General features: G+C 38.4%; 1 protein-coding gene and 1 non-coding gene across 9 annotated transcripts in view; both read right to left on the bottom strand.

Annotated features, from left to right (window-relative positions):
* LOC149089997 (uncharacterized) overlaps window positions 1-16857 on the bottom strand; it is a 247448-nt gene that overhangs the window by 1304 nt on the left and 229287 nt on the right. Inside the window, exons 3-16 of one of the 8 annotated variants that reach the window (XM_089231825.1) lie at window positions 15667-15765; window positions 14027-14062; window positions 13566-13635; window positions 10956-12444; window positions 10510-10793; window positions 9142-9335; window positions 8977-9024; window positions 7617-7718; window positions 5118-5147; window positions 3322-3532; window positions 3082-3159; window positions 2732-2803; window positions 2060-2285; window positions 108-353 (exon numbers count right to left, since the gene is read on the bottom strand). In XM_089231825.1, coding sequence (XP_089087951.1) covers window positions 108-353; window positions 2060-2285; window positions 2732-2803; window positions 3082-3159; window positions 3322-3532; window positions 5118-5147; window positions 7617-7718; window positions 8977-9024; window positions 9142-9335; window positions 10510-10793; window positions 10956-12444; window positions 13566-13635; window positions 14027-14062; window positions 15667-15765 — 3185 coding nt within the window. Of the gene's footprint in view, window positions 1-107; window positions 354-2059; window positions 2286-2704; window positions 2804-3081; window positions 3160-3321; window positions 3533-5117; window positions 5148-7610; window positions 7719-8976; window positions 9025-9141; window positions 9336-10509; window positions 10794-10955; window positions 12445-13565; window positions 13636-14026; window positions 14063-15666; window positions 15766-16857 lie in introns of all 8 variants that reach the window. The other 7 variants (XM_089231845.1, XM_089231839.1, XM_089231805.1 and 4 more) reach the window with 7 other exon arrangements.
* TRNAS-GGA (transfer RNA serine (anticodon GGA)) lies at window positions 5543-5616 on the bottom strand. Its single transcript has one exon. It is a non-coding gene; the product is annotated as a tRNA-Ser (tRNA).

The raw sequence follows: 16857 nt of genomic DNA, 5'->3' as shown, positions 1-16857 counted from the left end.
AAACGCAAGACATGAGTCGAAGGCATTGTGTGGAAAATAAGTTTCTCTAAAACAAAGCCCTACATCAATACAGTATATTTTGCTTATGGAAAATTAACGGGACTGACCTTTCTTTTTGTCTTTCCTGCTCGGCCCGTCTTTCTTGTTCGCGTCTTTCCTGTTCTCTCCTTTCCATTTCACGCCTCTCCATTTCTCTCCTCTCCTGTTCCCGTCTTTCCTTTTCTTTCCTCTCTTGTTCCTTTCTTTCCTGTTCTCTTCGTTCCGCTTCTCGTCTTTCCTGTTCACGACGTTCTGCTTCTCTGCGTTCCCTGAAACAACATATCGTTTTAGTTGCCAAATCCCTCCAAATAAGCCTAAAAACAGTAGAAAAACAAAACGAAAAGTCAACTAGAAAATATTGCTTTGATGAGCACTTTCTTCGTCTCATGTCAGAAAGATCCCCCAAAAAAGGGGAGACGTCCTCCTTTAGGAGGACATGTCCTTTTTTTGATTCATTGCAAGCGTCCTCCTACGTTTTAGAAAATTTTCCCTTTTGTTCTACTTTCAGGTTTCCGGAATTATTATTTTTTAGGGATTTTTTTTTTTACTCGGAAACATTTCTTTATTTCTTCATTGGCATGAACATTTGTGCCTTTCTCTCTTCCCCCCCCCTCCCCCAGCCCAAAGTTTTACACGATTTGACCAATCGCCCTCTGAATTTCCAGGATACAAAATTCAAAATTATATATTCAAAATTTTTGTTTACAGATTACCAGATACAACAATACAACACTAAAGTGGGCCTAACTTCATTTTTATGTGTCGTATAAACAAAGCAAGGCCTGTTTGAGAATCACAAGGAATGAGAATTTCATAAAAAGTGAGAATATACATAAAAAAGCATTTTCGTGCAAAATTACATTTTAAGCGTAGTCTAAATGTACCTAAAGTCAATACTACTACAACTGAACATGCACCTTGGACACATTCCTCTGCGGAATTTTTAACGAATCAATGCAAGTCGGAACGTGGTGCGTGAGTGTATTTATATGCATGGGCCCTAACATATGTATGTTGCCCGATTTGTTCCGCTTGTTTCATATACTTGCTAGTGCTGTCATCTGTGTTCCATATTTTGAAGTAAAGATGGTAAATCCTTGAATTTTCATGTTATGCCAGTATCGTGTTGTAGGGCTGCCTGCTCTCTGTGTCTGTGGAGAGACTTTTTCAAATGGCAGAACTGGCTCCCATTCAGGCCTTGAATTCAGAAAACCGCAGAAAAACGAATTCAGCTGGCCACACCTTAAGTCACCAAAAATATTTGAAAAGATAAATGGAAGAATTATTTTATTACAAATATTTGCTTCTTACTATTGATAACATTAATGTAAAGATGATGTACAAAACAATTTCATCCACACCACAGGTTTGTTACGTATGTACCCTGCTCCAGAGAGTAAATAGACTTGTGCATGGCAAGAACAGGGACTATTGTGAGCAGGCTGTCTTAAATAATGCAGTTTTTTTCCCTTTCAAACAGAATCAGCAAAACTAGATACAAATTGAATTTTACTTCTTACAGTGCAACAACGTCAGCAAAGAACACAACAGAATCGTGGGAGAAATGGCATAATCTTATAAAAAAGTTGCAAGAATGGCCAAAGCCTTCACTAAGACACAAGAATGCTCAAGTGTATAAAGTAGTGTACAAGCTCTGACTGTTTCATTGAATTGTTGAGAAGTGCCCTACCATACTCTTCAGATTCCTTAGTTAGAATTTCACATTTAGAATAGGTATTTGAAGCACTCCCAAGCTTACTTCACTATAACTTCACTAAGATGAGAAGATACCACTTTGTGGCTTTTACTTTGGAACTGTTGCAGATATTCTTTAGGCAGTGCTATCATCGAATGACTCCTGCATGATGGGCAATATTCCTTACATAATGCTAAGAACCACTTTCTTGTATAACTTACAATTATGTATGTCTATTGAATAAACAGTTGCAGCTATTAACGAACCCTTCTATATTCATCATGTGTAATAAATGTTTAATTTGTTCTATGTTATCTTTCTTACCTTTCCTCTTTCTCTCTTCTTTCTTGTTCAGCTCTTTTCCTTTCTTCCTCCCTTTTCCTTTGTTCTTGCTGCAACCTGTCTCTTTCTGCCTCTTCCTTGAGTCCGCCCCAAGGTGAGTTGCCAGCAGCAAAAGACAAGGCTGAACGCTGTGCCCAAGGGTCTTGGGATAAGACGGCACCTCTCAGCTCAGCTCCCAAAACTGCTGCTGCAGATCCTGGAGGTAGTCCTGGAATCACAAGTTCTACATTATAATAAATGATAAACATGTCGTCAATTTTTTTAATTTTTTTTTTCAAATATTGTAATAGTGATACGGATGTGATAGAGCAGTGAACAAAAAAAAAGGTTTGGGAGGTAAATTTTTATGCCTTTACATATATGCATTTACATTTTATTTTATATCTATTCACTACCATATTTCAATGTGTGTGTATGTGTACACTCCTTTTTTTCACTCTCACACCACATCTAAACATCACTAAACATTTACTAACATGTAAGTGGAATGGTATTGATTATATTCATGATGCAAATGAAAATATTAAAATAAAACAGTAATAAAACGCTGACGGTACGGCGCCATCTATTTTTTTTTATATAGATTTTATATCGATTTTCAAAATGTGTCATGGAAATTTAGCCTACCCTGTATGTTGAATGATCGGAACATACCTAATGGACCAAGTCCACTGAAACCAGGACCAGGAGCACCGAAACCCGGATAGCCTGGGCGAGAGAAGGGTCCTACACAATTATAAGAAACAAAGGAAAAAAATTATTATTTTTTAAACATTTTTATCATCAAGAATTTCCATTATGCAGATGGAAGTCAGTCGGTTAATTATTGTAAAATAAAAAATTCAGTATATTTTGTCATAATGGGTATAGTATAATCCCTGTGAAACGAATATTCAATTATTTATTGAAATAAAGTTGTTGAAGTTTTTTCAAACAATATGAGTAGAGCTTGATAATCATTTAGAAATTCACTCACGAATAATAATTACCACTAATTATCTTACCTAAATGTGCAGGTGTAGGATTTAAGAATGTGGAATGATGTGAAGCAGCTTCAAACGGAGCTCTAGGATGTGCTGAAGCTGCAATAAGAGAGGGAATTGTATTCACATTAATGGTACCAAGTTGTGCTAATGAAACTGGTGGTGCTAAATAATATTTTTTGTAAGACCACAGGCAGAAAAAAATGCAATGAAAAATAATTTCACCAAATTGAATAGTTGTGCGGAAAAAAATCAAAATACCTGCGGCACCCAGAATAGAGCTGGAGAATGGCAGTTCATGCTGCCGGGGTAATGAAAACAAGTGGTTTGTGGGATGCAAGGCATCAGGGGGTGGCTTGGAGGCAGCCAGCGCCATTCCAGCCTTATGGGCTTCGGCTCTCTTCTGTTTCTGCTGATGGTTGTATATTTCCCATGCGATCCGAACATGCATGGCACACCATCTGCCAGGCTTCTGAAAGTTTGACAGGAGAGATCATTAATACACTGTGCTATAGTTAAAAAAACAGAAAACTCCTATTTGAACAGAACAGTAATTCACGACAGCAAGATGTAAAACAGAATACATATTTAGATTATGTGCAGAAGATGTCGGCCTTTCTCAAGCCAACAAAAACACTGTTTTCCTATAATTTTTTACATTTGTGATGCTTAAGTAGTATGAAATATGTGACCAACTTCGATTCATGGTAAATTTTCTTCCTTAGTGTCAATATCTTCCCCCGCAACTTATGCACTGCAGTGAGCTTTTCTTAAAAAATTAAACTCAGGTACCCCCAAAGAAGAACGTTTTGCATTCTTCTGTAATGAGCCCTCAGTTAGCAAAAATGTTCTGAGGTAAAAATTGCCATAATACAATCTACACTCGTTACATATAACATAACGACCCCAAGTTATAGCAACCATTCCATTACACCGACTGGTAGGAAAAGTCCTAAACGTTTTCATATAACGACTGGGCTATATGTTTTCCTTCCAATAAAACGACCTCCCAATATAATGTTCGTTTTCTGTGGAACAATGGGGGTTAGTTATAACAAGCATCGACTGTAATGTTTTTCCCCTACACCAAAGAGTTCTTTTACTTTCCTTAAAATCAGTTTGGTCTGGGATTTACTTCACAGTTTTTGGTGTATTCTGCTATGGAGCACAGATACAAGTTTTGAATATATTTGTATCAACCAATTTTCATGATTCTCTAGGATGGCCATTCTTCAACTGTCATAGGTCAGAAAATGGAAGCTATTTCTGTACATATCCCAAGCTAACACCAGCAAAGCATTCTCAATGATATTCAGATCACATGGTTTTTCTGGCCAAAGTAGCAATAGTTGAATTTTTTTTTACTTGATTGTCAGACAAGTTGTATTTATTTTGCTTTAAATGAGCAGGTTTTAGGTTTCATTATTAAACATATTAGTTTTCGTTACTCGAATATGTTATGTTTTTACAGATAAAAATAAGTGTATCTTGAATTTTTTTCAGCGAACATTTCAGAGATGTTGCCATTCACTTCAACTCTAATCCATCACATAACCAATGGATCACAATTAATTTGTGCAGTGTGTCATATCTTTCATATGCTACCACACAGATTTCAATATATACTGTATTTTTATAACTATAATTAAAAATGTTGGTGCATTTATCAGTGAAACTAGTTACAACTTGAGACTGAAATGCAACGTTTATGCTCATGGGGAATTTCAAAACTCTCCTAAATGATTTGTGACTATCTACAAGAATTCATGCATGGAACAAATGGGAATTAAAGTAAGCATGGTAAAAAGAAAACATTCCTATATGTGTATGACAATGTTCCCAACCTAAACTGCTCAATCATTTGCCTGACTGTCACTAACTTTCAAAAAAAAAAAGTTTTGAAAGAAATATATAGTTATGAATCTTGACTACCCAAGTGTTCCAAGTTTCAGTTTTTTTTTCCTGGCTGGTGGCATATATTTAACATTTCCCCCAATTTTCCTAAATCACTGGGAACACTGCAATCATTGACTAGGAAAAATAATACAAGTACGTACCAGGCTTTTTGTCTTTGGAACTGAGTTCATCTGCAATGAGAGAGAACAAAGACTTGCGTTAATTAAAATATCTGAATATGCATGCACCAGAATAAATTACGTATATGAAAATAGATTACAGTCGGCCCCCCGTATTCGCGGGGGTTACGTTCCGGGGGTGACCGCGAATACGGGAAATCCACGAATAACCGAAACCATTGTTTTTTTCTTGAATATCTCGTTTATTAAACAGCATGAGAAGAGCAGGGTAATGCAGAGGTATAAGGGAATGTAAAAGAGGGTGCAGCGATTGTTGACGATGTTTTCTGAAAGAAAATTGTGATTCGTGTTTGCCTCATATCATCAAGTACAGCAAGTTGGAGTATACGAAGGTTTTAACAACTGGCTGTTGCAAAGATATATTTCGGAAAGAGAGAAAATTCAACTGCCCCTGCGGGGAATCGAACCCACGTCCTTTCACTTTCCGGGTGAACGCCCTAGACCACTAGACTACAGAGGCACCAAATCTCTCAATCTTTCCTTGGAGCTCGTGTAAACTGAAAGGGACCGTACATGGACGGCCGGACCAGACTCAGGCCAAGTTCACAACTGCTAACGCTGCCACCAGATGGTGACTTATACAAGGATGACGTCACTCTCCGCTACCATACGAAGGTTTTAACAACTGGCTGTTGCGAAGATATATTTCGGAAAGAGAAATTCTCTTTCCGGTAGCGGAGAGTGACGTCATCCTTGTATGTTGGAGTATGTTGACAAGGCTTCTTCTACCAATTTTTCTACATGTGAAGAGTGTATTATAGAGGGATCTATGTCATATAAAAACAATCTATCGCTGATTTGAACGTGCGAAGCCCTTCCGTTATGTTGCTCATGGTGAACTTGTCTACAATTTCTTTATCTTGATCTTCTTCATCTGGTACAGCTTCAGTTTCAGGAGCAGTCAGCTGCATTAATTTCTCCTCGATCAATATCTCTGAATTGCTATTAATTAGCTGTTCGACCATATCTATATCATTGAACCCTTCTCCACCCACTTGTTTCGCTAACGTGACAATGTCTTTTATAGTCTCTTCAGTTGGCTCTGTAGAAATGGTTGTGTCCTGGAGTGCACATTGTGGCCAAAGGTTAATTTAACCCGAGGTGACTGTTTCTCTCTTGGGAGCTGCCACGGCTCTAGTGAACAGTAATGTCATTAGCGACCCATCAAAAAATGAGTCATGCTAAACATGCACAACTCAAATTTTGTAAACAAAGCCCATGAATGACGATTTCTGTGTTGCAAAAAAAAAAAAAAAAAATTCCGATGAAAGAAAAAAAAACCCGCGAATACGGGGGGGGGGCGACTGTATATACATATATACGAAGGTTTTTAACAACTGGCTGTTGCAAAGATGAATTTCGGAAAGCGATAAAATTCAACTGCCTGAAAGTAACTGCAATGAAAGGATGTGGATTCGATTCCCCGCAAAGACAGTTGAATTTTCTCTCTTTCCAAAACTTATCTTTGCAACAGTCAGTTGTTAAAAATCTTCGTGTATAGCTAAGAGTGACATCATCCTTTCATATATTCATGTATGAATCAAATATATCTAAACACACACACCTATTGCTGCTGTGTGTGTGCATCCCTTTCTCTCACTACAAAATTTGATAAGCTTAATTTCAATTTATGAGGATTTTGTAAGAAAAAGATTTACCACACTTTTTGTTACTCAGAGCATATTTTGAGCATAAATGAAAAATAATACAGATTATCAAGGCCTTAATTAGATTAAAATTCCTATTATCCAGTGAAATAATTTGGTATAAAGACATTTTCCTAGCACTAAAAATGTAGCATTCATTACATTTACAATTTACTTTATAAACTGTCATTTAGGTATTCAAAATGGATAAATTATACGTTAGATATAAATATTAAGATGAAAATATTTAGGAAATTTACTTGAACTTCTTTCTGTCTGAGATTTTAGGATATGTTGGTGGATATAGATTGTCAAGTGTTTATTTATCTATAATAATCATGCAATTAATTTAGGAGAAAAGGTGTTCATGAGCAGAATCAAGGAAAAAAAATTTTGAGTCAAAAAGCTGTGGTTCAAAGTAATTCTGACTTGCAAACTTATTTTTCCCGCAACTGCAGTCATCCACGAACAGCTAAAAGCATAGACACCCACTGCTATCTCCTTCGAAGATGTTTACTGCAATTGTGCGGACAAAAAATGTTTGAAAGCCAAAATTCCAGTGAATCATGAGTATTTGGCTCAGAATCTTCTTACCATAATCACTTCGCTCCGTGTTTATACGTTCCTTTAAGCAAAAGCTTCAAAACCATGAAACTTTCACCACTCTACTTGGGACAGAGTATCGCATCTGCACAATCACAAATATATAAGTGAACAAAATCTTGCATTCTGATCTGATATCTTTGGAGAAATAAGATCTCTCGATAACATGAAAGAAATTTAAATTGTGTCCAATAAGATAACTTACAAGTACCTTTGGCTGCATTGCAGTAAGGTGTGCAGGTGGAGCAAAAGGTGTCGATCCACCTCCTCCAGATGCGAATAAAGGAGATACTGGAAAACTGGATAAGCCGATCTGTAATTGGGAGGTTGAAAAAAATTTTGAAATAAATCACACTCTAAGTTTCATCATTGAAATAAATAAGGAAAAAAATAGCTTTAGGCTCAGTATAATTGTCATTTACAGTCGAATCATGTTTTAACAAATACCCTTATAACAAAAATTTTTCTAATCCTTAATTGAGTTTACATAGGAACAATGTATTGCGAATTCTGATACTATGAAATGAAAAATCTGTTATAACGAATTCAAAAACAAGTTTCTGAAAATCATCAAAAGAGTACAGAATTCTCCAAAAAGGATCCCGTAAAATCTGTTCCACAGAATTAACTTGCTGAACTGTTGGGGAAAGAGGGTTGTTCTTCTCTGGCATATGGGGAAGAAATTTTAACCAATAAGGCATGTGTGTAAGAAATAAAATCTGTGGTAGGCAAGTGCTATGCGATAGAAATGTTTTATATTTATTGTTTCAAAACGAGTGGCCTCGAAAGGAAACAGTTTTCGATTGAAGAAAAACTTAAGATCATTTCTGAAGTTGATGCTGGAGTAAATGAAAATGATATATGGCATTAAAATACGGCATATCTCCATCTACTCTTTCAACATTTTTTGAAAAATTGAACCAAGTTGGAATTTCAAATTCAAACAGTAGTTATGTTACAGGATCCCATGGAAAAAAGACTAGACTTTCTCAAATTTTCAAGATGTGGATATAGCTATCTTTACAGGAAACATTTGTTTAAAACATTTTCCAGAAACATACATGGTTTCAGGATATTCATTTCCAAAATGTGTCAGTTACCAGCCTACTCATGACTATGGAATTTGTATGTGCTTTTGGATACAAAATCTTTCAAGCATTTATTTCAAGCATTGCACACATGTGTACTTTAGACAGGACTTTGTTGTGTTTCCCCTGCTTCCAAAATACGTGGGGGGGGGGGGGAAACAGATAATTTGCCACAAATATGTTAAGGTAGTGAAACTTCTCCACAAAAAATTTAATGCCTAATTATATTGAGTTGGTTTGAGTTATTTTTGAAATTTAACTTCATTCTTTTGTTATATAGAATGTGAATAAGTTATTTTTTAATTAGAATCGAGTTCCGCTACAATGAAATATTTTGGACGAATGATAAAGTCCAAAAAATCTGAAATTCCCTTAGAACAAAATTTCTTTATAACAAAGTGGTTTCTTCGGCCCCTTGGAGTTTGTTATAACAGGATTTGACTGTATATGAGAAATATGAAGTACGTTTGGAAGAATACTTACTGAAGGCCGGCCATATAATGCAGAATCTAACTTCGAATATTTTTCATACTGGGAAGAAAAAATAGAAATTTCAAAATTAATCATTTTATATCAATACATTTTTTTTTAAATCACATCATAATAAAGGCGTGGAACATCTTTAAATTAAGAGAATGTTGCACTGACCAGGTGAGGAGTTGGTTGCGTGACCAGAGGTCCACCTAACGCTGATGGACCAATAAAAGGACCTTGCTGGTGCATGTGAGGACCAGGATGTTGATGAACTTCGGCTTGCATGTATGGTGGTGGAGGAATAGGTATGGAATGATCTTGTGAGGCTAAAAACCTTGTGTCTAGCTCCCGCCTCAACAGATCTGGATCTAAAAATTTAAAAGATTAATATATTTATATTAGAAGAAAATCAATATTAGAAATACAATCAGCCCTGTTTAATCATCATGTAACTGATAAATGAACATTCCCGCTTTTAGGACTATAACTTTCCAGAATTGAAATTTCTCCCACAGAGTGGGTGTTAGTGTCTCCCCCCTCCCCCTTATTAGAATAACTTCCCTGGATAATGTAATAAAGGCAGTGGTCACTTATCAGATCACGCTATATGTCCTCAACAAGTGAAAAGAACACATATCATATCAAGTAGAAATATGGTACGAAAAAAAAGAAAAAATACAGGGTGTCCCATAAATTTGTAAATTTATGTCCATAAATTTACAAATTTATGGGACACCCAGTTTAAAAGTTCATTGAAGGAAAAACTGAAGGAATTGGTATATTTAAGTGCTGTTTGCGAAAAAGTTATTCTCACAAAACCGGGAAGGGGTGGGTGGTGGTACCAAAAAAAATTACTTGGTTCAGATTTTTACCGATAGAGGGCGAATTTTACAAATCTAGCGAGAGAGATTGGACCTGTGGACCTGAACTTTTTTTTTTCAATCTCTTCTGTGTCTGAAACCACGGGTTGAGATAAAACTTGAAAAGCTGTGGGGGCATGAGGATGTCAATTCGTATATATATGCTTTTACATTAGATCAGTCGGCTCAGCCATTGACACTGGGGGGGGGCAGCAATGCCCATTGACGTATCTCCACCCACGTCCGAAACGTTTTTTAAAACTACAGCCGGCGATTCATGGCTGAGGTAAAAACAAATTCACCAATAGCGTTTTATCCACCAATGCCAACATCACAATGAAAATCTCATTAAGGCCGTATTAAACTATAAAAGTTCCTTTATAAAACTTGAAAAACGCAACCAAATATTCAAGTTTGTAAAAGTTTGAAAGTTTTATGAAAGATTCAAACTTTTATAGGGTAATCCCGGTTTAAGTACCAGTAACAGTAAAATTCAGAAATGAGCTGTTAATCGTGCGCTCTGCATTTTATGGGACTCTGATTTGCATATTCGCGTTGAGGGTTGCTATTGCTTTCTCCTCAGACCACTGGAGTTTTCCGACACAACACTGCTGAGAGATTAACCGTGGATTGCCTTAAAAATTGCTGGAGTAATAATGAATCAAGAAGAATGTACACTCACTGGGTTGTGGGTAGAGACTTTCAGCGCGATAAGGTGATGGCCCAGTTGTCGCATCCAAAGGCATAGTTGGTGTTAGCGAACCTGGTGCGAAAATGCCATGATGGGAAGCCACAGGTAGAAGAGGTGGTGGGGGCGGCCCAGGGTGGCTGCTGAAGGGAGACGTATGATGCGCTGGAGGAAGCGTAGGTGGTAATGGTAGACTGTTGCTAGAAGCTGGAGATGACCTAGATGGTAATGGCGAGACGTGTGAAGAAGCTGTTGTATGGGTTGGACCACTGGAACTGCTGAAAGAGATAGACATGTATAAATTTTATTTTATTCGCCTAAAAAAATTGGTATTAATTGAGCCATGCCAGTTTCAACATAGGTAGACATTTTCTGCTTTGAGATAATTTATGTGTAAATATTCATAGTGGTGCATGTGCCATGTCTACGATTGAACTCACCTTCCCCAACTATGAGGCTTGGAAAAGACTAAGCTCGCCAGACTACTAGTAGCTGTGTAGGCAGTTGTGGTTGTTAAAGTAGCACTAACAGATGGTGTGTGATTACTAGAGTTACTATGACTTCTACTCAAAGCACCTTCTCGTTCTTTATGTACAGGAGTACTTAGCTGACTTAGGCTCGACAAGCTGCTGTTGCTGTGATTGCTATGCGAGCTATGGGTGTCCCTCGGAGGTATAGGCGTAGGCGTATTAGAGTGAGATGTCGTCACGACAGGACTACAACTCAGTCCCACCATCCCACGAGACACTGACGAACTGACTGTCGTCGACGTGGTCGTTATGAAAGTCCTCGTGCTCACTGCTGGTCCTGAATTCACAGAATTTGGTTGGTTTAAAGAAGCGGATACCGAAGACAGCACTGGAAGCTGCAGAGAGGGCGACGACATTGGAACGGGCAGAGGGGACATACGGGGAGATGAGATTTTTCGGATGGGTTGTTGTTGTTGTTGTTGTGAGGTAGAATATAGAATGCTATACGATGAAGACCTTGACTGTGAAGACTGATGTTGTGGTTGCTGCTGCTGTTGCAGCTGCTGTGGTGGGGGCTGTTGCGAGGGGGGCTGTTGTTGTTGTTGTTGCTGCTGCTGCTGTTGCGGCGGTGGCTGCTGCTGCTGTGACTGAGGTGGCACGTAATGTCTATGATCATTGTTCGACATTTGTAGTGGCACAGTGTTCATTAATACTTCAGTCTTCATTGGAACACTTGATTTCATGCTCATGTCGAGAGCACTCTTATGACTGTTTTGCATGACAGGAGAGGCCATCGGTGGTGGTGCTGGAGAAGGCAAACACACGCTGACCATACTATGGCCGTTACTGACACCGACCTTGCTGTCAACAGCAACTTCTTTGTTCCCCGTGGGAACGGGAGGAATCGGTTTATGGTGAAATTTCGACGAAGACAGAAAAATGACGCCGTCCGGGGACGACGGAGCCGAATGGTCAGACACAAAATCGTACACGTTTATCGCGGGTTTATTCTGTACAGGCACACTATCCCTGCATGAAGACACAGGCGACGCACGTTTGTGAAGGAATTTGTTGACGAATTCGTATCCATTGCTTATAAGCTTGTTGCTGCCGGATGCGTCCTCCTTGCTAGGCGGCGGTATAGTTGCCGGCGAAGGCCCTTTCTGTAGGAATGGCGGCGGTGACGCCGGTACCATACCCGCCGGGGGGGAAGCGGGTGACGAACAGGCAATGGGAAGAACAGCAGGGCTACCGATCTGGGGCTCCCGTGGACTCGCCGAACCGACCACCATAGCAGACACTGTGTTTGCTGGGCTAGTACTCGCCGTGACAGCCGCCACGGCCGTCGAAGGCTCCGGATGGTGCGTACCATTTTGGACCGGGTGTATAGGAGGCAACACTGGTGGCGATCGGCAGTTATTCGAATGACCTGGATTATTCTTCTTGGCAATATACTGACCTGTGAGAGAGGGAAAAAAAAAATCGATCATTATCATAAGACTCAAGCACTGAACACATTCAAATAAGAATTTTCTAAACAACGAGAAATATCGCTTTTGTGGGTACGCACAGCACCATCTCACAATGGGTGATCGCTGTCGTCACACTTTCACTTTTAATCTGACAATTTCCAACAGACCCAAAAATGTAGAGCAGAGGTTGATTGATGAACATCAGGGGGAGCCTAAACGAACTTATGCGACCACGTATATAACTTTTATAAGTGGGGTCTTAGCTAAAAAAATGTAGGTCCAAAATTATGGTCAAATAATGCCTGACTATGCCTGATTAAGAGCACCTGCAACATGTGAATGTCAACATTATCTAAGGCAACATATGTGATTAAATCGAAATGAATCACCGCTGAGAGAAGAACATTGCCGCAGATATCGCTCGGTTAGATTGCGCGTTGTTTTGTTCCAAGCATAATTTTGACTGACGCAAAAAAATGGATACGCAACATCGTGTGTCTAATTCTAGAAATCAGCTTCACGAGTTCGAATCGGGCCATAATAACACGGCGAAAGAGAACCGAAACATTTGTTCTGTAAAAGCTGAGAGGATACAGCAAATTTCACTATTACTACCTAACCGTATACACGCACCTCGCAAAAATTTCTCTCTGGAATACCTAACGAAATGGTACATGTGGGAACGTTGTGTTCTGAGTGTGTGCGTGCTTCCAACGTAGTTATGTTGCCAGAATTAAGCGTGTTTTGTGTTCCAGTGTTTGCCGCCAGCTGTCTCCCATATTTTGAAGTGAAGATGAGACATGCCTAAATTTCCGTGTCGCGTGAGTTCATGTTGAAGATCTGCTTGCCGTGTGTGTGGAGAGACTTTTTTAAATAGGAGGACGACTAGCATACGCGCCTCGAAGTTCGAAAACAGTCAGCACCGAAAAATTTCACTCGGTTACAAAGACCTCGACGATCAGTTACGGTCAGGTAGACCGACTAGGAAGGGGGGGGGGAGAGAGGTTAAAGTCACACCTGTTACGAAAAGTTTCATATCCCACCCCCCCTCATTCCTGCACATATATATTTACTGTACAATATTTATAAGTAACAAAAAAATACTCACTATCACTTTTGCTACTGAAGAGATCACATTCAGGTTCTGAACCCCTTTCATTTCCACTTTCACTGTCACACTAACATGAGAAGAAAAAAATAAAAATAATTTCATTAAAAAACAGCTTTCATGAAAACATGAAATAAATCATAACGCTAAATACATTCCAGGACATGAAAAAATGTCTTTTCTCTCTAAACGGTTTTTTTTTTCCATTTCATCTTGACATAACATGATAAAGCCGTTAATCTTATTTGCACAAACAAAACAACAAAACTTGTTTTTAATTTCCAAACAACAGAGAGAAAATAAAGGAAAAAGCACTTTAGTATATTTCTTCCCGTTTCTCCATTTTGAATTTGTCACTTAAGGGGGTCGGAACATAAAAGGGAAATGTTTCAAGAAAAGAAAGGCGTTTTATTATATGTAGTATTTGAGGAGTAGAAGAAGAGTAAGAAAACAAAACTTACCATGTAACCTCTGTCAGAGCCTGCATGACTACTAGCCTGTAAAAATACACACAGAAAGAAATTCAATGAATAACGTTACACTGAAATGGAATTACATAGACTCAAAAGCTTAAAAGGAGAGAGAGAGAGAGGAATATTCTCCGTTTTTACGGCGAGTGACGCAGGTGAATGCTTTCGCATATTAAATTTGCATTTCAGTCAACATCAAGAAGATGAAGGGGGGGGGGGTGCAAAACTCTAATCAGTACACAGATTTACCGTTATTTGAAGGGACTTTCGACAAACTGAGTATGTGTTGCACGGGGTCGTAAAAAATATTCAAAAAAATCGGTGGAGGCTGTGCCATCGACAAGACCGTTAGTGAATGCGCCTTTTACACCTCACTAACACCACCTTTTGAAAAAAGATGTCCTTCTATAGGTGGTGTTAGTTACACGTGGTGTAATACGGGGGTTCTTAAAGTTTTTTATTTGCGACCCAATTGTATGTTTACTTTTAGAATTTTAAATCGGTTAGTGACGTGTCTTAACTGGTTGGCCAAACCGAGTATGAGTCAGGGGCCCGAATCAAACAAGTGCCCCAAACCATTGAAAGCTTTCATAAATTCTGAGTTTTTATTAATATTCTCTAAGTAATTTTCAGTTTCTCCTTCAATTATTTTTCTATCGTCAATTTTTGTATTATCTTTCCCTAAGTAAATGCTTCTTTCATTAATTCCGGAGATTATGTACTTACTTCTTTCATTATTTTTCGGATTCTACTCAATTCTGAATTTTCATTAATTTCCGTTTAGTGTAATGATTGGTATACATACTTTGGTATATATATTTTTCAGCATTACTGTGAGCATCTTGTAATAACTTTTTTGAATACCGAGGTTCCTCAAAAATGTACAAAATCATGGCTCAAGAGCAGTATCCGGTTCTCAACCTTTTCCTTGACTCGCGGAGCTCTTTTTGGTGTATTATATCTAAGGCGGAGGCCCTTCGGCCTCGTTTTTTGTTCATTCATCTAATTTATTAATTTATTTTATTTTCATTGAGCGGTCGCGGAGCTCTTGAGAACCACTATTCAAGAAAGCCCAAAAAATGTCTAGTTTCCAGCCTAGGCCACCAATGTTGTTAAGATGCAAAACCAGTGGCGCAATAAATGGATTTATAAACGAATGTACGTGGATTTGTATGACCCATGTCAGAAACCCCTTGCAACCCAACTTGAGTTGCAACCATGGCCCTCACATCCTGAAGCAGGGCCCCTGGGTTGGGATCTTTGCCGAGTCCCTAGACCAAACTTTTCACGGGCCCCTCCGTAGTTAATTTATAGCGTGAAAAAGCAAAAAATAATGGGAATCGTCCCGGGTCCTAGGGCTGGAGCCCTGTCAGCACTACCCATGTGGGGGCCATGGTTGCAACCCATAGGGTAAGAATTCCTGGTGTAATACGACCTCTGTTTAGTTTGGTAACAAAAACTGAAGGTATGAGAGTTGGTCAAATAAAAAGATCATTAGACTACCCTCGAGTACCAGCTAATACAGTGGTGTACGTCGCGCGGCCCCTCGGGGTGCCACCAAACTCTATTAGGGGTTTATTTTATAAACATAACAGCTCTATTTTATAAACATAAAAAATTTCGATATTTACATCACTTAGTTGGTCCCTGGATGGGGTGTCGAGAAGTAATTCACCGGGCCTCGAACTTTCGTCGTTCGTCGAGCAGGACTCCTTCAGAGCGTTGTTTACCTATTAACCAATCAATGTGAGAAAGATTATTAAGAAAAAGCACGAATAAAAGGTCGGCAAAACATTCAGTAATAACTATTAATATATCATTATCATAATGTATCGGCATGAATATGCTAACTAAAAAAGACTTTTTTTAGTTAGGATCTCTTTCGAAACTATCTCGTGCTACATCGCTAGCAGGAATATAAAAGTGAGCAAATTTTCTGTCCTCCATACATCACATCACGAGGAGGAAAAGATCAAAGGACTCTAGCTCTGGACTTCTCTGTGACCAACTTGGAAATGACATTTGTATTTCACATGTGGTTATTACGTAAGCGGATGCAGTGAAAAGGCATCAGATTAGCAGGGATTAACATATCGCAAAATAATCTAGGCACCAGAGCAATTTCTTTAGGAACCGAACATTTTTTTACAAAAAAAAAAAGACAGGTAAAAAACAATGTTTCTTGCGCCTTTTCCAAGACATAGTGACCGCCTTCGGTATTGATATAAATTTTAACGCTGATATAAATTTTGCGTTGTCCTCAGACTCCAATTTATCTACCACGCATAGAAAATTTTAGGCATCAATATCAATGTGTTGGTCGCCTGGGATTTGTCAATCCCCGCTGGTTAGAAAATGATAATAAAATTATAATAATTAATTACGCATTTATATATGTATCGAATTCTCCAATATCAAGTATAATTTTGGCTAACGAAAAACGCGGATTTTGCACATTTCTATGCAAGAAAGAGGCGGGCAGAGCTGAGTTCGGACGTTGTTGTGGATTTAATGGTCTTTGTAGTTCGTTATAATGGATGAAAATAACGAAACGTAGGAATACACATTTGGGACTTCACATACATTACAGTGGTACCGCTCGTTAAAATGAAACGGTAGCAATAACGCATGGGCGTTATAACGAGCGTCAACTGTATAAAGCCACACTAAACTAATTTTTGTTGAATGTAGTGGTATTCAATGTGTTAAAAAATATACATACATGAATTGACAACGCAGAATATGGACTATAAAATTTTTTTTAAATTTATTTTACACGATCCTGTAAATTTACGCAGCTAAGAACTTGCATTTATAAGTTT

The sequence above is a fragment of the Pholcus phalangioides genome, unplaced genomic scaffold (genome assembly GCF_987345545.1).
Source record: "Pholcus phalangioides strain wild (caught in Gottingen) unplaced genomic scaffold, Ppha-v1.0 ptg000001l_1, whole genome shotgun sequence".
Taxonomy (NCBI): domain Eukaryota; kingdom Metazoa; phylum Arthropoda; class Arachnida; order Araneae; family Pholcidae; genus Pholcus; species Pholcus phalangioides.
Note: the sequence above shows the minus strand (reverse complement) of the source record. Positions and strands in the feature narration are given on the sequence as shown.